Below are 21,485 nucleotides of genomic sequence, written 5' to 3'. Positions count from 1 at the left end.
AGATTGGGAGATCATTCCATTGAGTTGGGACTGCACACTGACTAGGAGATCATTCCATTGAGTTAGGACTAGACACAGATTGGGAGATTGTTCCATTGTGTTGTGACTCTGGGCACAGATTGTGAGATCATTCCATTGAGTTGGGACTGAGGACACAGATTGAGATCGTTTCATTGAGTTGAGACTGGACAGATTGGGAAATCACTCCGTTGAGTTGGGACTGGATGCAGATTGGAAGATTGTTCTGTTGAGTTGGAACTGGACACAGATTAGGAGATTGTTCCATTGTGTTGGGAGTAGACACAGATTGGGAAATCCTTCTGTTAAGTTGGGACTGGACACAGAGTGGGAGATTGTTCCATTGGGTTGTGACTCTGGGCACAGATTGGGAGATCGTTCCATTGAGTTAGGACTAGCCACAGATTGGGAGATTGTTCCGTTGAGTTAGGACTAGCCACAGATTGGGAGATCGTTCCATTGAGTTGGGACACTGGACACAGATTGGGAGATCGCTATGTTGATCTGGGGCACTGAACCCAGGCTGGGATATCATTCCATTGAACACCTTTGCTCTGTCCGGTGCAACAGCAAGGACCTGCTCAGTGGCCAACCATTTCAATTCCACAGTCCATTCCCACATTGACATGTCAGTCTATGGCCTTGTGAAATGCCAATCCAAGACCACCCACAAATTTCCCCTTGTATTCCATTTAGGTACTCTCCAACCAGATGGCATTAACATCTCTAATTTCTGTTAACACCTTCCCTTGTTTTCTCGACCCTTTTGTGCTTTCCCCCCTCTCTTGCCCTTTACTTCTTTTCCCTCCCCGCCTGCTCTACTTACCCATAACCCACACCTCCAAACTCCCCACCTCTCCCCTTCCCTTCCTCCTATCACGGAGCAGCTTCCGCACCCTTCTGCATCCTCCTCCTATCAGAGAGCGGTTTCCTCAGACCTCCTCATCTTCCTCACATCAGAAAGCAGCTTACTCAGCCCTCTGCATCTTCCTCCTATCACCTCCTAGCTTCTTCCCAACCGCCTGCCCCCATTTTTCCCCCTGGCAGTCACCTATCACCCATAAGTTCCTCTCTCTCCCCCACCCTCTTATTTGGGCATCCATCCATTCCTGATGAAGGGTCCCAGCCTGGAACATCGACAGCTTGTAGCCTTCCACGGATGTTGCCTGACCCGCTGAGCCCCGTTGATTCTCCGGCAAGTATAGTTTACCCCTGCACCACGGGGAGGTGGACGCTACTCCAGGCCCATCTCTGGGGAGTGACCACTGACGTACTTTGGGGTGATTCAGCAGAGGATCAACAAACTGAGAAGGGCTCTGCCAGGAACATTCCAGGTTACACCAGGGGTGGATGGGTTGGATGCAGGGAGAATGTTTCCAAAGGCTGTGGGGGGGGGCGGTGTCACAGGATAAGGGAAAAGATCAAGAGATGGGCAATTCTCCACCACAGTGGTCAGACATTTGGGGAGGGGGAAAGGGTCAGATCTCATCCTTGGGGCAAGAGGGATCAAAAAGCATTGGGAGATATTAAATTTTTTTAATGCTTACATTTTAATTTTAAATTTAGACATACAGAACGGTAATAGGCTCTTCAGGCCCACGAGCCCATGCCGCCCCAATTGACCTACGATCCCCATATGTTTTGAAACTGGAGCACTCGGAGGAAACCCATACTGGCATGGTGAGAACATACAAACTCCTTACAGACAGCGCTGGATTCGTAATTGGGTTGCTGGCGCTGCACTAACTGTGCCTCCTTAGTAGTTGGCAGGAGCAGAGATCAGGGAGGCTGAGACGGAGAGCAGGTCCCCAGAGCAGCAGAGGAGATTGGTTGGCATCTCTGCAAGGGCTTCTTTTCCTTTCTAACTTTTTTTAATTACAAGAGGATGGCAGAATCTGGCAATTCTTTGAATGGCACACAGAGCAAACCGTACCTTGGCAGCAGGTCAAAGGGTGTGACTCTGCCTCGGTGGGGGGGGTGGGGGGTGGGGGGGAAATGGATTCAGAGAGAGGAGCTTGCACTCACCAGTTCTCACTCATGCACATCCCACTGCCGAGCACATCTCCTCCTGGACCAAGGCCGCCCCGACCTCAGTGGTTGAGAACCAAGTGTTGGGCCCAGGATTGAGATGCAAGAAGGGCTCTCGAAGGGGCCTCGGCTGCTGAGAACCTATCGGATCCGGGAGCTCAACTTCGTGGCTGGAATGCACAGAAGGCTGGCCGACTGCTGAAGCTGTGGGAGCGCAGGAGGCTCTGAAGGGACTCTTGCTTCCTTTCTCTTATCGGTGGTGGCCCTGGGCTGGTGGCACTCCTTTGTGTCTTTAAGGCAGGCAAAAGTTGACGAATTTTGTGAATTTAAAGGAATTTAATATTTTGTAATTTTAGAAATACAGCAGGGTTCCTTCTGGCCCATGAGCCCGCACCGCCCGAATACACCCATGTGGCCAATTAAACCACTAACCTTCTAGTATGTGGAATGTGAAGGAAGCTGGAGCCCCCAGAAACCTATAGGGAAAATGTACAAATTCCTTACAGACAGCTCTGAATTCAAACCCGGGTCACTGGCGCTTTTGCCGTAGTGTTACGCTAACCGGCGTCATCTTGGGTCTCGAAGAGCGGGGGGACACTTGATTAGAGTTTGAGTTCCGAGACAGCAGTGAGCACTCTCAAGAGTGGGGTAGGGTGTCCATGCTGTACGATAGTCTGGAGACAGCTGCTTCCAACCACTCAGAGCCACATCTGGTTGATCGTGACTCCTACCACTACTGTCAATAGGCCATCCAGGGGCAGGGAGTCTAAATGTCTGAACCTCAGGCCTGGCACCAGATGTTTGGTCTCCTAGGCAGCAATGATTCCTCTTCTCCTAACCACTCCAGAGAGCCAGATTACCCACAAAGGAACTGGAGAGATCCCACAAAGTCCTCTGGGAGGATTAGTGAACCAATATCAGTGTCCTGTCCCAGGCCAACGACCCCCGCACTGAGGTCCCAGTTACACCCAGTCAGTCCACTAGTCAGATCAGACCTGGATCCAGACTCCCGGAACAGCTCTGCCACAGGCTGAGGTCCCCGGGCAGGTAGAGGGAAAGATTCAAGGATGTGATCTGTGAAGAAACACAATGTCCCCACTGGCTCCAGGGAATATTTGATCTGAGACACTCAGGGAGGGGACACTTAGGATGGGATTGAGATGGGATTTGGAACACACAGACCTGTGTTAGTGGTGGAAGGAGCCCACCTGCTCACAAACTCCCCGCCTATCCGCCCCGTCACACATTTCCTGTCCTGTCTGTGGCAGAGTCTGCAGATCCCACACTAACCTCATCGGTCACTCCAGGACCCCCAGAAGCGGAGTGGGAGAGTCGCCTTATGAGCAGCAGCACAAGAGCAGGGAGAGGGAGCTGGAACCAGACAGGGTACAAGCAAAAATCATAGTCACCCCTCCCCGGAGTGCAGGGTGGGGGAATATACCAGGGGTCACCAGCACTGGAATGTTGACAATGTGAAGGTTTGGAGAGGATGAGGTTGTTTCCCACCCCACCCCCAGAACAGCAGTCTGGGTGGGGCTGAGGTAAATGATGGGAGATCCCAAGTCAATGGGATGGAGCGACTTCCCTGAGCAGTGGGTCAAGATGTCCAGGAACTGGGGGTGAGGACTGGAGGGGGTAGGAGGGAGGGGGGGTTTCCCCAGAAGGTGAGGCTCTGGGACTGACAGGACATGGAGGCAGAGACCTTCCCCACCATTAACCAGTACTGAGGAGAGAGTGGGGTTGAAAAACCAGGGCATGTGGGGACACATACCCAGTGCGGAAGGCTAGAACAGCATGGACCAAATGGCCTCACCTGCATCAGAAATACTGGAAATCCAGGATGCCCACAGTGCTACTCCTCCAAAACACTCTTTCTCCAGCTCACTCTCCCCCCCTCTCTCTCTCTCACCCTTTCCTCTCTCATCCTCCCTATCTTTTTCACTCCCTCCATCTCTAATCTGTTCCTCCCCATTCTCAAACTCTCCCCCCCCCCTCACCCACCCAAGTTCTCTTTCACCCCAGAAATTGATAGAGAGAGTAGAGAAAGTGATCAGATTCAATGGGGAGGTGAGTGGGAGCAGGATGCCCTCTCTAGGACAGGACTGCTGGCAGGAGGCATAGGTGAATTTCCTTGCTCCCACAGCGTTCCCACAGACTGACAGCAACTGCACCGTCACACACCATGGAAAATAATGGCACAGTCGGTTTGGATTTATCACCCCGGGGTTGGTCAGGGTGTAACCACTGAATTGATAAGGTAATTGTGGTTGTTTGGACTTACAGAAAACCTCTGATAAGGAGATTATGAAACCGACACAGCACAAGGTAATGGAGGCAAAGTGGTGTCGACAAAGGAGAGAGCAGAGATAGGTTTGGATTCAGTGTTTACTGTCGACCAAGGGGGGGGGGGGGAAATCGCTGTCCAGGTGGAGAGGATCCCAAGCTGAGTGGCCGGGGCAGGGTGCAGACAGATGGACATGTACTGACAATATCCACACCAGCAGTGCGAGTATAAGACAGCTTTAATAAACTAATATGTACACTAACAGGTCTTGTCTCTCTGCAAGACAAACCTGGAAGGCTGGATTGTAGCTCTGGACTGCTTTATAGCAAGGTCAGAGGTTGTGGGTCTGGGGGCAGGCTCCCACTGCCCCGTACAGGTCGCGGCGCCGGTGCTGCGCCAGGGGCATCTGTCGGCGCAGCTGGCACAGGTAGTCCAGGTCTATAAGGGCGCAGCAGAGCCCGGGACCCTGTCCGCACTGGGCCAGCACGCATCCCCATGGATCCACCACCAGTGAGTGGCCGTAGGAGCTCCGGCCCACGTTGTGTCGGCCCGTCTGCGCTGCTGCCACCACGTAGCTCTGGGTCTCGATGGCACGGCTCCGCAGGAGAGGCTGTGGAAGGAAGAGGGTCAGGGCAGTGGTACAGGGTGGAAAAGAGGAGAGGGAGGGGAGCAGGGTGGGTAGAGAAAGGGAAGAGAAAGAGGTGAAGGGGAATGATGGGGTAAATGGGAGGAGGAGAAAGAGGGGAGAGAGATAGGTGTGAGAGAGGAGGAGACAAAGTGGGGAAAGAGAGGGTGGGAGAGGAGGAGAAGAAGGGAGGACATACATGGTAAATGGTCAGGCTCTGAGGAGTGCGGTTGAACAGAGAGATCTGGGAATACATATAAATAATTCCCTGAAAGTTGCATCACAGGTGGATTGGGTTGTAAAGAGAGCATTTGGCATAATGGCCTTCATGAATCAAAGCATTGAGTACAGGAATTGTAATGTTAAGGTAAAGTTGTATAAGGTGGGGCCAAATTTGGAGCATTGTTTGCAGTTCTGGTCACCTGACTACAGGAAAGATATCAGTAAGATGGAAAGAGGGCAGAGATGATTTACTAGGAAGTTGCCTCGACTTCAGGAACTGAGTTATAGGGAAAGATTAAACAGGTTAGGACTTTATTCCCTGGAGCATAGAAGAATGAGGTATTTAAAATTATGAGGGGGATAGACAGAGTAGGCTTTTTCCACTGAGGGTAGCTGAGATATGAATCAGAGGACATGGGAAATGTTTAGGGGGAGCATGAGGGGGAACTTCCTTACACAGAGAGTGGTGGAAGTGTGGAACAAGCTTCCATCTGAAATGGTGAATGTGGGCTCAATTTTAAATTTAAGAATTTGGACAGGTACATGGATGTATGAATATGGAGGGCTATAGACTGGGTGCAGGTCAGTGGAACTAGGCCAAAGAAATGGTTCGGCACAGACTAGAAGGGCCGAAGAGGCCTGTTTCTGTACTGTAATGTTCTATGGTTCTAACCCCCCCTCATTATACCCACCCACCACACACACCACCATTGAAAAGTAATACTTCACAGCTGAAATACAATGGAGATAGCTCACCTCCCAGTGTGCCATGCCGGTTGTCACTGTGAAGGCAGAAGGGAAGGTGAGGACCTCTGCCCCAGCAGCGGCTAGGGCCAAGGAAATTTCTGGGAATCGGAGGTCATAACAAATTGTAAGTCCAATCTGTGCAAGAGAAGGCCCACATGGGTCAGAGCCAGAGTGAAGTTCCCGGTATACCGTCCAGTCACACACTCCCAGGGTATGGATCAGACCCAAAAGGAGTTCTCTCAGTATCATCCCGTCACACACTCCCAGGGCACAGGTCACACTCAGGGGGAAGTTCCTTCGACACCATCCAGTCACACACTCTCAGGGCACAGGTCAGACCCAGGGAGAGGTTTCCTCTACACCATCCCATCACACGCTCCCAGGGCATGGGTCAAATCCAGGGGAAAGCTACCTCTACACACAGTCCCAGGGCACAGATCAGACCCAGGGGAAATTCCCTCTACACCATCCAGTCACACACTCCCGGGGTATGGGTCAGACCCAAAGGGAGTTCACTCTGTATCGTCCCATCACATGGTTCCAGGGCACAGGTCACACTCAGGGGGAAAGTTCCTTCGACATTATCCAATCAAACACTCTCAGGGTACAGGTCAGACCCAGGGGAATGTTCCCACCACACTGTCCTGTCACACACTCCCGGGGCATGGGTCAAACCCAGGGGGAAGCTTCCTCTGTACCGTTCCATCACACACTCCCGGAGCATGGGACAGACTCATGGGGAAGCTTCCTCTACACACAGTCCCAGGGCACAGATCAGACCCATGGGAAGCTCCCTCTACACCATCCCATCACACATTTCCAGGGCATAGGTCAAACCCAGGGGGAAACTCCCTCTGCACTGACCCTCTTACCTTGCCTATCGGGGTTGCGACGGGAGGCTCGATCTGTGGTCCAGGGATGGTGAAGCTGCTCTCGTTGAGGGATACATGACCCTTCAGGTCCACGTCAAACAGGTGTGCCTTGCGGTAGAGCCCAGCGATCTGTCCTGGAGAAAGGTAGAGGTGGCTCAGCAAGAGAGCATGGACCTCGTCCATGACACCGTGGACCCCTGACCCTCCCCCACACCACAGACCCCCACCCACACAGCATGGACCCCATCCATTACACTACAGACAACGTCCCCCACACGACGGACCTGTCCATGACACCACATAGCCCCTGCCCCACAGCACAAACACCCTTCCCTTCAACCTCAGCTTGGACTCCAGACTCCTCCCCATTCCCATCCTCTTCAGTCTGGGTTCTCATTTCCCATTCCCCCCCCCCCCCCCCCACCTCACTGCTATAGTCTGGGGAGCCTATGCTCTCCTCCACACAGCCTGGGGTCTATTCCCCTCCTCCCCCTGACAGGCTGGGAGTTTCTCCCCACCCCAGCCTAGGATCGACGCTGCCCCATACCCGCTTCATTGAGCAGAAGGTGGGTGTTGTAGATCCGCCGGTCCCGTTCCCAGTCCGGTCCTCGCTCATGGAACCCACCGAGGGACAGCCAGACACCGGTCTCCCTGCAGGGCAACATACTCTTGTAGTGGGATGGGGGGGGGGGGTTGAATGTGCAGTGGAGGTGGGGGAGAGGGGGGAGGAAGAGATTCTGGACAATGGTGCAGGGAGAAGGGGGAGAGAGGGGACAGATGGGGAGAGAGTGGGGAGTGAGGGAGGAAGGGGAGAAAGAGTGGAGAATAGGGAGAATGTGGGGTGAGAGCAGGGCAAGGGAGGGAGGGAGAGAGGGATGAGAGGGGGAGAGAGATGGTAGAGGAAGACTCAGGGAAGCAGTGCAGGAATAAATAGAAAAGGGAGATGGTGGGATGGGGAGAGAGAGGGAGAAGGGTAAGGGAGGGGGAGATAAGGGGGAGAGAGTGGAGGAAGGGGAGTGTGGGGTAAGAGTGGGAAGTGAGAAGAGAGGAATGCGAGAGGGGAGGGGGTGAGAGGGAGAGATACTGATGGAGGGAGGCTTAGGGCAGCAAAGCAGAAAGAGGGGGAAGGGGCGAGAGGGGTGAGATTGGAGACAGAGAATGGGATTTGAATGTGGATGGAAAATGGGGAGAGGGAACAGCGATGGGGGATGGGGACAGGATGGCAGTGACCGATGGGAATGAGGGTGCGGGGATAGGGAAGAGGGGACAAGATGGGGGATAGGGCTACAGTTGGGGAGTGGTGGATGGGCCAACGATGGGGATGGGGTCAGAGTACAGTGGATGGGCAGACCCCTGCCCCGTTACCTGGCCAGCTGACAATATCTCTGCACCACCTCCCCCTCCAGGGTCTCAGCGAGCTGGAGGGTCTCCTCAGTGCTGGATGCTATGTAGTCGAAGGCCTCGGGCAGGAAGAGCATGCAAGCCCCCCTCTCCACCCCCTCCCTCACCAGCCGCTCACACTCCCGGAAGTTGTGCTTCTTGTCCCCCGTTGAGCTCAGCTGGCACACCCCGATCAGAGACCTCTTCACTGCTGACATGGCCAGGCCCCTGTGGGAGAGCAGCAGAGAGTGGACCCCATACTCACACCCCTCCCTCCCTCTTCCCCTCGATCCTCCCTCCCTTCCCTCCTCTCCCTGTGTTCCACCTTCCTCCTTCCCCTCCTTCTTCCATGCTATCCCCATCTCACCTCCGCTCCCTTTGTCCCCTTTCCTCCTTCCTCTCCCCCTCCCTTCTCCTCCATTCCCTTCCCCTCCCCTACTCCTCGAATGCTATCCCTCCTCAGACCTTCCATCTCATTCCCTACACCTCACCTCCCCCTCCCCACCTGTTATCATCCCCTTCCCCTCCCTCCCTACCCTATGCTGTTCCTCTCCACACCCTCCTCACTCCCCATCCCCTCTCCTCCCCCCCCCCAGGCCCATATACCCCCCTAACAAGCTTCAATATAATTTCCTCCTCATGCAAATATCCCTTTCCCCACCCTCATTGCTGGCAAACCACCCAGCTGCCCCCTGCATGGCCACTCCTCCTCACCACCCTCGACTATTCAGTCACCTTCATCCTAACATTCCTCTCCTGTGCCAACACCCCTCATCCACGCAATGCCCCACCTGACTGCAAACCCCCTGCACACTGCCTTCGTTATATTAGCTACCACAGCATCAGTTCTGGAGTAGTTTCAGAAAGAGATGGGACAGCTCCTCAAGTTAAAATCCTGAACTCAGGGAAGGATTGGGGCGCCAGGATCACAGGAAGCGGAGGGACCGTGTGGGTGGGGTGAAGCAGGAGGGGGCTGGGCTAAGGGAGTCACAAGCAGCAGGAGATGGGAGTGGGATGTGGGGGGGGGGGGGGGATATCCTGAGGGATGTGGGATCAAGGTTGGAGCCAGGTTCACAACGGAAATGGTGGAGAAGTGGGAGCGAAATCACAGGACTCCCCTGCAGGGGTCCAACCGCCCATTCTGACTGCTCTGTGTGGGCTTTAAACAGCCGTTAAAGGATCCGATGGGGGTTTATTTCAAAATCTCACGACCAGGGTGTCTGGGCCCAAGATGCCGGCTGTTGGCGATTGCGGTCAAAGGGCACACCAAGCTGAGGGCTGCTGGGAACTGGCTGAAGGGGTATCAAGTATCGGAAATGAGATGTGAAGGGATGCCAAGGGGTCCTGATCATGGCAGAGCTCAGGTTGCTGATGGGTGGTTCTCAACCTTTTTCTTTCCACTGACATACCACTTTAAGTATTCCCTATGCCATAGGTGCTCTGGGATTAGTAAGGGATTGCTTAAGGTGGTATGTGGGTGGAAAGAAAAAGGTTGAAAACCACTGCTTTAATTGCACCTAATTGACTCGTTATGTCCATGGTTTCATAACTCCAAAGGAAATGGGACAAGCAAAATATTTCAGTAACCATTGGGTCTAGAGCAGTGGTTCTCAACCCTTTTTTCTCACTCACATCCCACCTTAAGCAGTCCCTTACTAATCCCAGAGCACCAATGGCATAGGGATTACTTAGGGTGGTGTGTGAGGGGAAAGAAAAAGGTTGAGAACTGGTTAAGACTGAAGGCTGTTGGAGTGCTGGAGGCGAATCCATGGACACTCCATGGCCCCGGGGGGGGGGGGGACTCTCTTATTTGGTCCTCTTTCTCTGGCTGTAAGGGGCGCTGTGCAATTTTGCTGATGGCAAATCTGTCTGGTGGAACATTACACCAATGTTACATTTTCTGTTTTATTACATGACAATACATGAATTTTGAAATGCTCAAAATGTGGAGGGGCAAAATCGGTTGGAAGGGTCATGGGAAGGTGGGATGGTCGAGGGGTGGGTTCAATGTCATGGGAAGCTGGGGTCAAGGGTCATGAAAATGCAAGGGAGAGGTCGTGGGGCACAGCCAGGCTAGTGCAATGCAGGGTCGCAAGTCAAAAATCAGGATTCTGAAGGGGTGAAGTGGCCAGATGTTCGGTTTCAAGACGGACAGTCCGGCTTTTAAGCTCTCTGTCGTCCGTCCTGCGCCACCTGGAGCCAGACGTTAATTTGTCCACCATGTGGGGGTGTAAGCAGAAAGCTGTACATGGTCCCGGGGTCCATAGGCCGTGCGTGGCCATGTTTTTTCTTATTTCTTTTCCCCATTCAAGTCCCTCTCCCTTGATAGGAGCGGGCGGGCTCGCTGCTGCAGGTCAGCCGCGCTGTGCGATGTGGTGGAACAGGTGCACGAGCCTGCTGCGTGACGTCAGGCCGGGCTAGGGGGGCGACAGCAATGGTCCACCGTCAGGGAGAGATTGTGACCATTCATGAGGGCGGAGGAGAGGTGCTGAGCTGCGGCGGGGAAAGGAGATACCGTGTCCTGCCTCCATCATCCGGGGTGCGCAACACCCAGTGTGCGCCTGAAGCTGGGGTGCACCCGGAGCCGGTGTCCGCAGCACCCGGTGTACGCCTGGAGGTGGTGTGCACCCGGTGTACGCCTGGAGGTGGTGTGCACCCGGTGTACGCCTGGAGGTGGTGTGCACCCGGTGTACGCCTGGAGGTGGTGTGCACCCGGTGTACGCCTGGAGGTGGTGTGCACCCGGTGTACGCCTGGAGGTGGTGTGCACCCGGTGTACGCCTGGAGCTGGTGTGCACCCGGTGTACGCCTGGAGCTGGTGTGCACCCGGTGTACGCCTGGAGCTGGTGTGCACCCGGTGTACGCCTGGAGCTGGTGTGCACCCGGTGTACGCCTGGAGCTGGTGTGCACCCGGTGTACGCCTGGAGCTGGTGTGCACCCGGTGTACGCCTGGAGCTGGTGTGCACCCGGTGTACGCCTGGAGCTGGTGTGCACCCGGTGTACGCCTGGAGCTGGTGTGCACCCGGTGTACGCCTGGAGCTGGTGTGCACCCGGTGTACGCCTGGAGCTGGTGTGCACCCGGTGTACGCCTGGAGCTGGTGTGCACCCGGTGTACGCCTGGAGCTGGTGTGCACCCGGAGCCGGTGTCCGCAGCACCCGGCGCGCCGGGAGCTGGTGTGCACCCAGAGCGCGCCTGGAGCTAGTGTCCACCCATAGCCAGTGTTCGCAGTACCCGATGTCCGCAGCACCCGGAGCGCGTCTGGAGCCGGTGTCCGCAGCACCTGCTGTGCGCTTGGAGCTGGAGTACACCTGGAGCCAGTGTCCGCAGCACCCGCTGTGCGCCTGGATCTGGTGTGCACCCGGAGCCCGAAGCACCTGGTGTGCGCCTGGAGCTGGTGTGCACCCAGAGCCAGTGTACGCAGCACCCGGTATGCGCCCAGAGGTGTAACCCACAACCCAACCAATGGGCCCGGCGTGGGTGCCGACTTGGTGGATGCGAAATGGTAGGATAAGGGTGAAAGGTTAGGGAGGTGGTGAAGGGAATGAAGTGGGAAGGTGAGGGTCAAAGGTCAGGGTTAGGGAGGCAGGCTGGGGTCAAAGGGTGGAAGGTGGAAATCAGTGTTCAACAAAGAGGCGGGGACCGTGTAAAATTGGCATATTCAAATATAACACATTTTGATTGGCTGCTCCTAAAGCCGTCATGGCAACAGCCCACGCCCAAGTGAAGGGGGATTAGGGTCCTCTATCATAGTAGACTAGCCTGACTGAAAATATCTCTGCGCTCTTCTAACCGAGAAGGCTTTAAATATTTGGATGGAGGACGAAGGCGCCGGAAAAATTACCTGCTGATCCTTCTGCAAGCCTGTAGAAGACACATTAGTGAGAGAGGAAAATGGCCGCTGTGACCCAAGATGACGGTTGGGGTCTTGTTCCACACGCATTTGAGGTGGCCGCTCCAGTGCCTTATCCCAAAATCTACGACCCGAACGTGCGATGGGACCTGATGGGTGAATGAGGCGGCCAGAATATGCTTGAACCAGATTCTTTCATATTAAAATATTTCAGTAACCATTGGGTCTAGAGCAACCCTTTTTTTAATCACACATCCCACTTTAAGCAGTCCCTTACTAATCCCAGAGCACCAATGGCATAGGGATTACTTAGGGTGGTGTGTGAGGGGAAACAGAAGATTAAGGATAATTCAAACAGATTTCTTCCAGTAATAAAGACACAAAAAGCCATTCGCTCTATCTTTTTGTCACCTGATAAAATAGGAAGGTCCAGATATCTGCGGCCACCTCAAGCACCATATAAAAGCCGGCACAGTGGCGACTGCGCAGTCGCCGCCTCCGCAGAATGGAGAGCGGAGGGGGAATTGGTGGGAGTATTGCCGCTGTTAACCAGGCGGGGGGCCGGGCCCGAGCCCCAGGCTCCGGGCCCAGTCCCGAACAGGTGTTAGCCGGTTTCAACCGGCTGCGGCAGGAGCAGCGCCGTTTGGTCGGGAAGGGGGCAGAGCTGGAGCAGGAGTTGGCGGAGCACGGGTAGGTGTGGCCGGGCCCAGGAATGTCGAGAGACCCGTGCGCGGTCGGGGCGTTAGGGAGGGATGTGAGGGGGGGCAAGGCGGAGGGGGACGGGGGTATCGGTGGCAGGTGGATGGCCATGGGAGTACCAGGACTGCGGGAGTGGGTTAGAGGGCGATCATGGTAAAAGAAGCATGGAGGGGGGCTCTGGCCTAACAAACTTGTTGGAGCGTCAAACAGGAGGACAGACAAAAATTTCTGAAAGCCTTTTACAATGTACTGCATATGAGGAACCAAGGAGATGATTGTGGTCTTCAGGAGGAAGTGAGGGGAACACCACCCAGTCTTCATTGAGGGCTCAGTAGTGGTAAGAGTCAAGGACTTCAAATTCCTGGGTGTCACCATCTCCGAGGGTCTGTCCTGGAGCCTCCACGTTCATGCAATCACGAAGAAGGCTTGCAGGCTATACTTTCTGAGGAGATTCGGTAGGTCACCAAAGACTCATAAATTTCTACAAGTGTACCGTGGAGAGCATTCTGACTGGTTGCATCGCCGCCTGATATGGAGACGCCAACTCTCAGGACAAGAATAAACTCGGCCTGCGACATCATCGTAGACATCTTCATGAAAAAAGTAGCTTCTATCCCCAAAGACCCCCAGCACTCAGGCCAGGCCTTCTTCACTCTGCTACTATCCGGGGTGAAAGCTACATGAGTCTTAAGTCAAGGACTCTGGCACAAGGACAGCTTCTTCCTTGATGCCATCAGATTCCTTCCTGAGTGATCAATGAACCAAAGACACTGCCTTACTTTTTGTGCATTTCTTTATATAGTAATGTTGTAAGATGGTTAGAATATGAATGTTTGCACTAAGATGCTGCTGCAAACACTGACTTTCATAACAATAAATTCTCATTTGCTCATGGTATTACATCAAAGATAGTAGCATGGGTAGAAGGGGTAGCAGTAACTTAAAGCCTGACTTCAAATTCACCTGGTCCATCTCTGGTGATGCTCTCCCCATCTTGATTTGTCTCCATCTCGGGAGACACTTCCTACAGATTTTTTACAAACCTGCTCACCCCCACAACTACCTTCACACCCAGTCCCCTGCAAGGATTCTATGCCTTTCTCTCAATTTTGATCTTTCCGCATCTTCTAATGGCCAACCATTTCAATACTGCATCCCATTCCCGTGACGACATCTCTCCATGGCCTCATCTGCACTCAAACCAGAAATCTGATAAATTGGGGTAGCAAACTTCATTTTCCATCTGCGTGCTCGCCAACCCAATGGCATTAACAGTAACTTCTCTGGTTGCTGCTAGCCCACTCCCTGTTATCTTTCCCCATTCTTCTGTCTTCTTTCTTCCAGCTCCATCCCTTTCCATACATCCACAGAAGCTTCCTTTTATTTGCTGGTGTGCCCTCCCTCCCTTATCCACCTATTACCTCTTGCCTGTGGGACTGCTCCCCCACAATTTTGTTTGGGCACCTGCCCACATTTTGCTCATACCTTTTTTTTAAAATTTTTTATTTTTCACACCATAAATCACATTAGCCATGATATACACTATTTATTTTTCACACATATACAGTGACTTTTTCTCCCCCCCCCCTCCTCCCAAGCCACCCCCCCACCCCCCCCCCCTCATCCATTTTAGGTAATTTTGCTCATACCTTGATGAAGGGATCAAGCTTGAAATGTTGTTATGTATTTGCTTTGCTGAGTTTGATCTGCTGAGTTTCTCCAGCATTGAACTGAGCATGAATGGATGATTGACTGGCACGAGGCAAGAGTAGAAATAAAAGGGGCATTTCCTGGTTAACTGCCAGTGACTAGTGGTGTTCCACAGAGCTTGGTGCTAGAACTGCTTTTCACATTATATGAGTTAGATGATAGAATTTATGGCCAAGTTTGCAAACAATATGAGGAGAGGAGGAAGGAAGAGGATGTGTTGAGGAAGCACTGCCTGCAGAAGATCTTAAACACATTTGGAATACAATGTAGAGAAGTGTATGATCATGTACTTTGGTGGAAGGAATGAAGGCGTCAACTTTTTTAAATGGACGAGTTCATAAATTGGAGGTGATGAAGGACCTATGAGTCCCTAAAGGTCAACACAGGTAGAGTTGGTAGTAAGGAAGGCATATGCAATGCTGGCATTCATTTTGAGAGAGATGGAATAAAAAAGGAGGGATGTGATATTGAGGGTTTACAAGTCAGTGGTCAGATCGCATATTGTGAGCAGTTTTGGGCTCCTTATCGAAGGATGGTTGGAGAGGGTCGAGGAGGTTCACAACAATGAACTCTGGAATGAAAGGGTTAAACCTATGAGGAGTGCATGTTGGCTCTGGGTCTCCACTCCCTTGAGTTGGAAGAATGAATGGGGGAGGGGTGCTTATTGAATACTGAAAGGGCTGGATCGAGTGGATGTGAAGATGTTTCCTGTGGTGGGGAATTCTGGGACCAGAGGCCATAGCTTCAATACAAACACATCCCTTTAGAACAGAGACATGAATGAATTTCTTTAACTCATCACTGCAGACAAAAAGAATCGATTTACTTGGATTTTCTGAAAGCCTTATGGAATTTAAGTCATTGGGGATGCTTACACCTGCTCCACAGGTGTAAATATTGCTCCAGATTATATTTTAAATGAGTGATTAAAAATAGGAGAAAGTGAGGTAGTGTCTGTAGTTTATTGTCCATTTGGGAATCTGATGGCTGAGGGAAGAAGCTGTCCTAGTGCAGGTGGGTGCTCGTCTTTAGGCTCCTGTACCTTCTTCCTAATGGTAAGTGTGCAGAGGGTAGTGTGCCTGGGTAGTGAGGGTCTTTGAGGATAGAGGCTGCTCTCTTAAGACACCTTCTCTTGTCGATGCTCTTGATGGGGTGAAGACTATGCTGTGATGGTGCTGGCTGAGTTCACAACCCTCTGTATGTAGTCTTTACCTGTCCTGTACATTGGCACCTCCATTCCAGACAGTGATGCAACCAGTAGGAATGCTCTACCCGGGACATCCTTAGAAATTTACAAGTCTTTGGTGATGGGCCAAATCTCCTCAAACTCCTCATGAAGCATACCAGCTGGCGAGCCTTCTTTGTGATTGTATTGACATGGAGGAGCCAGGACAGATCTTCAGAGATGTTGATACTCAGGAATTTGAAGTTCTTGACCCTTTCCACTACTGACCCCTCGATGAGGACCAGATTACGTTCTCTTGATTTCCCTCTCCTGAAGTCCGCAACTACAACCTTAGTTTTACTGTTGTTGAATCCAAGATTGTTGCTGTGACACCACTCAACTCTCTGATCGATCTCCCTCATGAACACTTCCTCATTGCCATCTGTGATTCTACCGACAACCTTGGTGTCATTGGCAAATTTATAGATAGCATTTGAATTGTGTCTGGCCACAGAAATGGGTGTACAGTGAGTACAACAGTGGGCTAAACACGCATCCTTGAGTTCCGTCTGTTTTGATTGTCGGTGAAGAGAAAGACAGAGGGTGTAGGGAAACCAGTGGTTGGTGTTGGGGTCAGGTCAAAGGAAGACCAAGGCTCATTGGGGTGTTAGAGATTGGTGGGGGTTGAGAGAGACTGGGGCTCAATGTGGGGGTGTTGGGGGAAGGTGGGGTGTAGAAGGTTGGTGGGGGGGGCGAAGAGGAGTTGTCCCTCGGCAGGATTTTGGGGATGTGTGGTGGGATTCTGAGTTCCAGTTTGGGTTGGAGGATCTCACGGGAGACAGTGAGCCAGCAGCCACAGCAACACCTTCTGTGCCCTTCCCCTACAGATTGGTCATTGACACACTGGTGGAGGTGGACCCCAGCCGCAAGTGTTACCGCATGGTGGGAGGGGTGTTGGTGGAGCGGACGGTGAAAGAAGTTCTCCCAGCCCTGGAGAACAACCGACAACAGGTGAGGAGGCACACACCCCCACCCCTTCCCACTCTGTTCTAGGACATAGTGGCTAGAATTGTCGCCAGGGTCCAGATAGGGCATGTTTCCAGCACTGCCCCCATACACACCCACCGTCATCCAGTGTGAAAACAGGGCCTTTGGCTCAACTTGTTTTTGCTGATCAAACTGTCCTACCACACTCGTCGCATATCCCTCTAAACATCCTAACCATGTATCCATCCAAATGTTTCTTCAACGTTGCACAGTACCTGCCTCAACCATCTCTTCTGCCAGCCCATACCATACAACCACCACCTTCTGTGGTTCCTGTTAATTCTTTTCCCCCTCTCCCACCTTAAATCTCTACTGGTTCCCAGACTCTGGGCCAAAGACTCTGCATTCACCCTCTCTTTTCCACCCCCCCCCCCTCATTATTTTGTACATCTCTGAAAAATCATCCCCTCATCCACCTGCACTCCAAAGAATAAAGAGCTAGCCTGCCCGAGTCCTGGCAACTTTCTGGTGAATCTCCTCTGCACCTCTCGAGTTGACAACCCCTTTCCTGAAGCCATATCCTGTCTGCCTGTTTGATAACTGTATCGGGCTGCCATGCCCCTTTGAGGACAGATGTACTCTTTGCTGCTCTACATCCTTTGCCACTTTGCATCACCCTATTAAAGTGCATTCGCTACTTCTCCCCTCCTCCACTGTCAGTCCGACACACTCTCACTGCTGTTTGCCCACACAATGTCTACAATTGCAGGAGAAACTCACTAGATCATTCAGCATCCACAGGATGTAAAGGGCAACCAACATTTTGGTCCTGGGCTCTTGGTCACAAATAAGCAAAAGCAGGCAGGCAGGTGTGTGGGGGAGGGGGGGGCGGGTTGGGGGCAAATATTTCAATTCCACACCCCTTTGCCAAAATGACACGTCTATGGCCTCGTGCACTGCTAATGGAGGCCACCAGCACATTGGAGGAACACCTTGAGTTCCATCTGTGCCTTCAGCAACCAGATGGCATTAACATCAACCTACACTTTCCTGCTTTGCGTCTGTCTCCTTTCCTCCAGCTCCCCACTCCTTTCCCTTCCACTTTTCAGCTTTTTTCTTCTACACTCCTTCCTATATCTACTATGACCTGGGTTCTTCCCTCTGCCCTTCCTCTCCTCCCACCCCCCTCCCCCCCACCATGTTTTTATTCAGGCGCCTACCTGTTTTTGCTCGTGCCTTGATAAAGGGCTCAGGCTTGAAAGGTTGGTTGCCCACTATTTCCTATGGATGTTTCTCCGGTGCATTTGTGTACCTCCCTTGACCTCAACGGCTGCAGACTTTGTTGTTTAACAGCATTGCCTGCACCATCTTTGACCTGTGTTTAGTTCTAAATCATTACAGCAAAGAGGGATGGGGGACACATCCTGTGGACAAGCTCCAGTTACAGAAACACCTGCTGACCATTCCCCTTCACCTCCTTGGTTTCAGTGCTGCTCTTGTTGGTTCTGAGTCTGAGCTGCCAGGTTTGATTCTCCTTTCTACAGCCAGGGAGGAAGAGGAGAGACCACAATCCTTCAGTATCTTCCTGTTAATGTCAGCAACGTCTCCACCTCGGCCTTATCTTGGTGCTGAGTTGTGATGCTCCTTCCGCTGCCACAAAATGTGTGAGGCACAGTGGGTAGTGCCACTGCCTTCTAGCTCCATAGAACAGTGAAGCACAGAAACAGACCCTTCGGCCCATCTAGTCCAAGCCAAACTATTCTGCCTAGTTCCATTGACCTGACTCTGGAGCATAGCCCTCCATCCCCTCTCGTGAACCTATCCAAAAGTTTCTTAAATGTCAAAAACAAACTTGTATTCCCCACTTAAGATGGCAGATCCACACTCTCACCACTCTTTAGCCCCTTTTGCACAGTGCTTGAAAGCAGAGTTTTATCCACCTTTCAAGCACTCTTGTGAAAGCATTGAGGGTGGATTAAGGGTCTATACTTACCTGGCTTCGATCCGGCAACTTAGGTAGTCTCAATGGGCACACAGAGGTGGCTTTTTTCAGTTCTGTGCATACAGCAATAACACGGTTTTTCAGTGTAAAAAACCCCTTCTGTGTGAAGCTTCCCCCTGATATTGTCTTTAAATATCTCACCTTTCACCCTGTAGACATATCATCTTGTCTTGCCCAACCTCAGTGGAAAAAGCCTGCTTGTGTGTACTCTATACTCCTCATAATTTTGTCTACCTCTATTAAATCTCCCCTCATTCTCTAATGCTCCAGGGATTAAAGACTTTAGCAAGCAGGCTTTTCCCATTGAAGTTGGCTGATCAAGTCCTAGGAAACATGGATAAACAGTAGTTTAGAGGCAACTCCTTCATTCAGAGTGGAGAGAGTGTAGCACGAGCTGCCAGCTGAGATGGTGAATGTGGGTTAGATTTTGATATTGAAAGATTTGCATGGGTCCATGGATGGGAGGACTATGGAAATCGATGGGACCAGACAGAATGATGGTTTAGCACCAACTAGATGGGCCAAAGGTCCTGTTTCCATGTTGCAGTGTTCTGTGGTTCTATGATAATGTTGAAAGAGACCCAGATTTGATCCCCATCTTGCTCTCACGCTCGCTCTCTCACTTTACGCATATTCCCTGTGGACCCCCCCCCCCCCACCTCAGGGTATCCCACATCCCAAAGATGTGCGGGATGGGTGGTTAATGGTTGCTGCCTGGTGCCTGGGTGTGGAGAAAGAGATGAAAACTGGAGTGGGTGTGAATAATTGTCATGGGCTAAAGAGTCAGTCCCATGAACAGTCAATCAGGGCACTTTGGTTGGAATTCCAAAGCTCGTAGGTTGGGGTTCCCTGTGGCATCCCAGGGTATGTGCAGCGCTATGGTGCATCTGGCTGAGCTGATGTTGCTGTCGCTCCTTCTCCACTTCCTGCAGGTGATGAAACTGATCGAGAAATTGAACAGCCAGATCCAGAGTAAGGGCCGAGAGCTGACAGAGTACCGGGAGAAGTACAACATCCGGCTGATGAACGAGGAGGATCGCTCAGCCCGGGACACTGACTCCAGTGGCAAGAGCACAGGCACCGGGGTCTTGGTGTCCTAGCTGGATCCCACGCCAAATTCCTCTGCACCACCTCCGGGGCCCATAGGTGGGGCATGGGCCCATGGGCGGGGCATGGCCCTCTGCTTCTCCAGACTCTGGCCCCGGGGCCCCTTCCCTGTCCTGTATTGCGTCACACCTCTGTTGTAATATTTGTACCTGTTAACGTGATCAGTAAACTGGTTGGTTGTATCTGGGTTTTGGAGTCTTTTACCGTGTCACTCAGCTTGGTCACAGTTGGTCATGAATATGGAACTTCGAAGTTTACAGCACGATGGACCTGTTGTGCTGACTGCGTAACCCTCCATTTTTCTCAGTTCCATGTATCCATCTTAAAAGATCCTATTGTACCTGCCTGCACCATTCTCTGTGTGAAAACTTTGCCTCTTGTGTCGTTCCCATACTTACTCCCAAACCCCTTTGTCTTAGCCATCTCAGCCCTGGCAAAAAGCCTCTGGGTATCCACTTGATCAATGCCTTTCATGATCTTGTGCACATATATCAGTTGTGCACCTCATCCTGTCACTCCAAGGAGAAAAGGCCAAGTTCGCTCAGCCTATCCTCATGAGGCCTGCTCTCCAATCCAGACAGCATCCTTGTAAATCTCCTATGCACTCTCTCCATAGCAGCCACATCCTTCCTGTATTGAGATGACAAGAACTAAACATATAATATTCCAAATGGGGTCTAACCAAGAACTTGTAGACTTTCAATGTTGCCTTGTTGCTCTTGAACTTGATCCCAAGATTAATGAAGGCCAACACACCATACATCTTCTTAACACTATTAACCTGTTCAGCAGTTTTGAGTGTCCCTTGGATCCCAAGACCTCTGTTCATCCACACTGCTTGGAGTCCTGCCATTAACATTGTGTTCTGCCCTCAAATTTGACCAACCAAAATAAACCACTTCATACTTTTCTGGGTTCAACCACCTGCCATTTCTCAAACCAGCTCTGCATCCTGTCAATCTTTTTGTAACCTCTGGCAGCCCTCCAGAGCATCCACAATACTACTGTGTCATCTACAAACTGACTGACCCATGTTAAGTCTGCTTTGTTCATGAATGAGTGAGTCAGACACCAGACTGAGTTGAAATCAAGGTTCTTTGTTCTTTATTACCGGATTGTAACACTTGCAACTAACCGTGTTAGTTGGAGAAGGCACATTCTGCCGTTAACAGCAAGTGGTGTTTTTTTTATACCTCAGGATACGTACTTAGTAAATTATCATACCATGACATTGTCCAATGAATTAGCTGTTGCTACCCTTCTCTGTTAGTCTGCTGCACATCATTCTTGTTAGTGCAAAGCTTATCTTGAGTGGACAAGGTCACATCTGCATTCTGTTACTCCTTAGAACTGGGTGACTCCTTCTCCGGTCCCATCTCATGATGTTTTTACCTTACACCCACCCTTCCACTTCCTTATCCAAGTCATTTATAAAAATCACAAAGGAAGGGGTCCCAGAACAGATCCCCGTTGTCACCAACCTCCATGCAGAATATGAACCATCGACAACCACATTCTGCCTTCTATGGGCAAACCAATTCTCTATTCAGAAAGCAAGGCCTCATTACTTTCCAAATGAGCCTTGTTTGGGGAACCTTGTCAGAAGCCTGAATGAAATCCATATACATGACATCCACTGCTCTACCTTCATCAATGAGCTTTTTGACATCCGCAAAGAATTCAGGCTTGTGAGATATGATCTTCCCCTAGCAAAGTCGTACTGATTATGCCTCTTGAAATGCTTGTAAATCATGTCTCTCAGGATCTTTCTCAAACACTGCTGAAGTAAG

General features: G+C 51.7%; 2 protein-coding genes across 2 annotated transcripts; one reads left to right on the top strand and one right to left on the bottom strand.

The window, feature by feature from the left end:
• Nucleotides 1-4,550: 4,550 nt before the first annotated feature.
• nit1 (nitrilase 1) lies at nt 4,551-12,720 on the bottom strand. Its single transcript, XM_069941161.1, has 7 exons — nt 12,437-12,720; nt 12,017-12,174; nt 8,162-8,404; nt 7,344-7,447; nt 6,797-6,930; nt 5,934-6,059; nt 4,551-4,940 (listed from the first exon to the last, which is right to left on the bottom strand). The coding sequence occupies exons 1-7, from the start codon at nt 12,482-12,484 to the stop codon at nt 4,662-4,664; spliced, it is 1,092 nt and encodes a 363-aa protein (XP_069797262.1). The 5' UTR covers nt 12,485-12,720; the 3' UTR covers nt 4,551-4,661.
• On the top strand, nt 12,491-19,877 carry pfdn2 (prefoldin subunit 2). The gene is made up of 3 exons (XM_069941164.1): nt 12,491-12,715; nt 16,487-16,610; nt 19,521-19,877. The coding sequence occupies exons 1-3, from the start codon at nt 12,531-12,533 to the stop codon at nt 19,686-19,688; spliced, it is 477 nt and encodes a 158-aa protein (XP_069797265.1). The 5' UTR covers nt 12,491-12,530; the 3' UTR covers nt 19,689-19,877.
• Nucleotides 19,878-21,485: the final 1,608 nt, after the last annotated feature.

Source organism: Narcine bancroftii, chromosome 5 (genome assembly GCF_036971445.1).
Source record: "Narcine bancroftii isolate sNarBan1 chromosome 5, sNarBan1.hap1, whole genome shotgun sequence".
In the NCBI taxonomy this organism is placed as follows: Eukaryota; Metazoa; Chordata; class Chondrichthyes; order Torpediniformes; family Narcinidae; genus Narcine; species Narcine bancroftii.
This window is presented reverse-complemented; position numbering and strand designations above follow the sequence as displayed.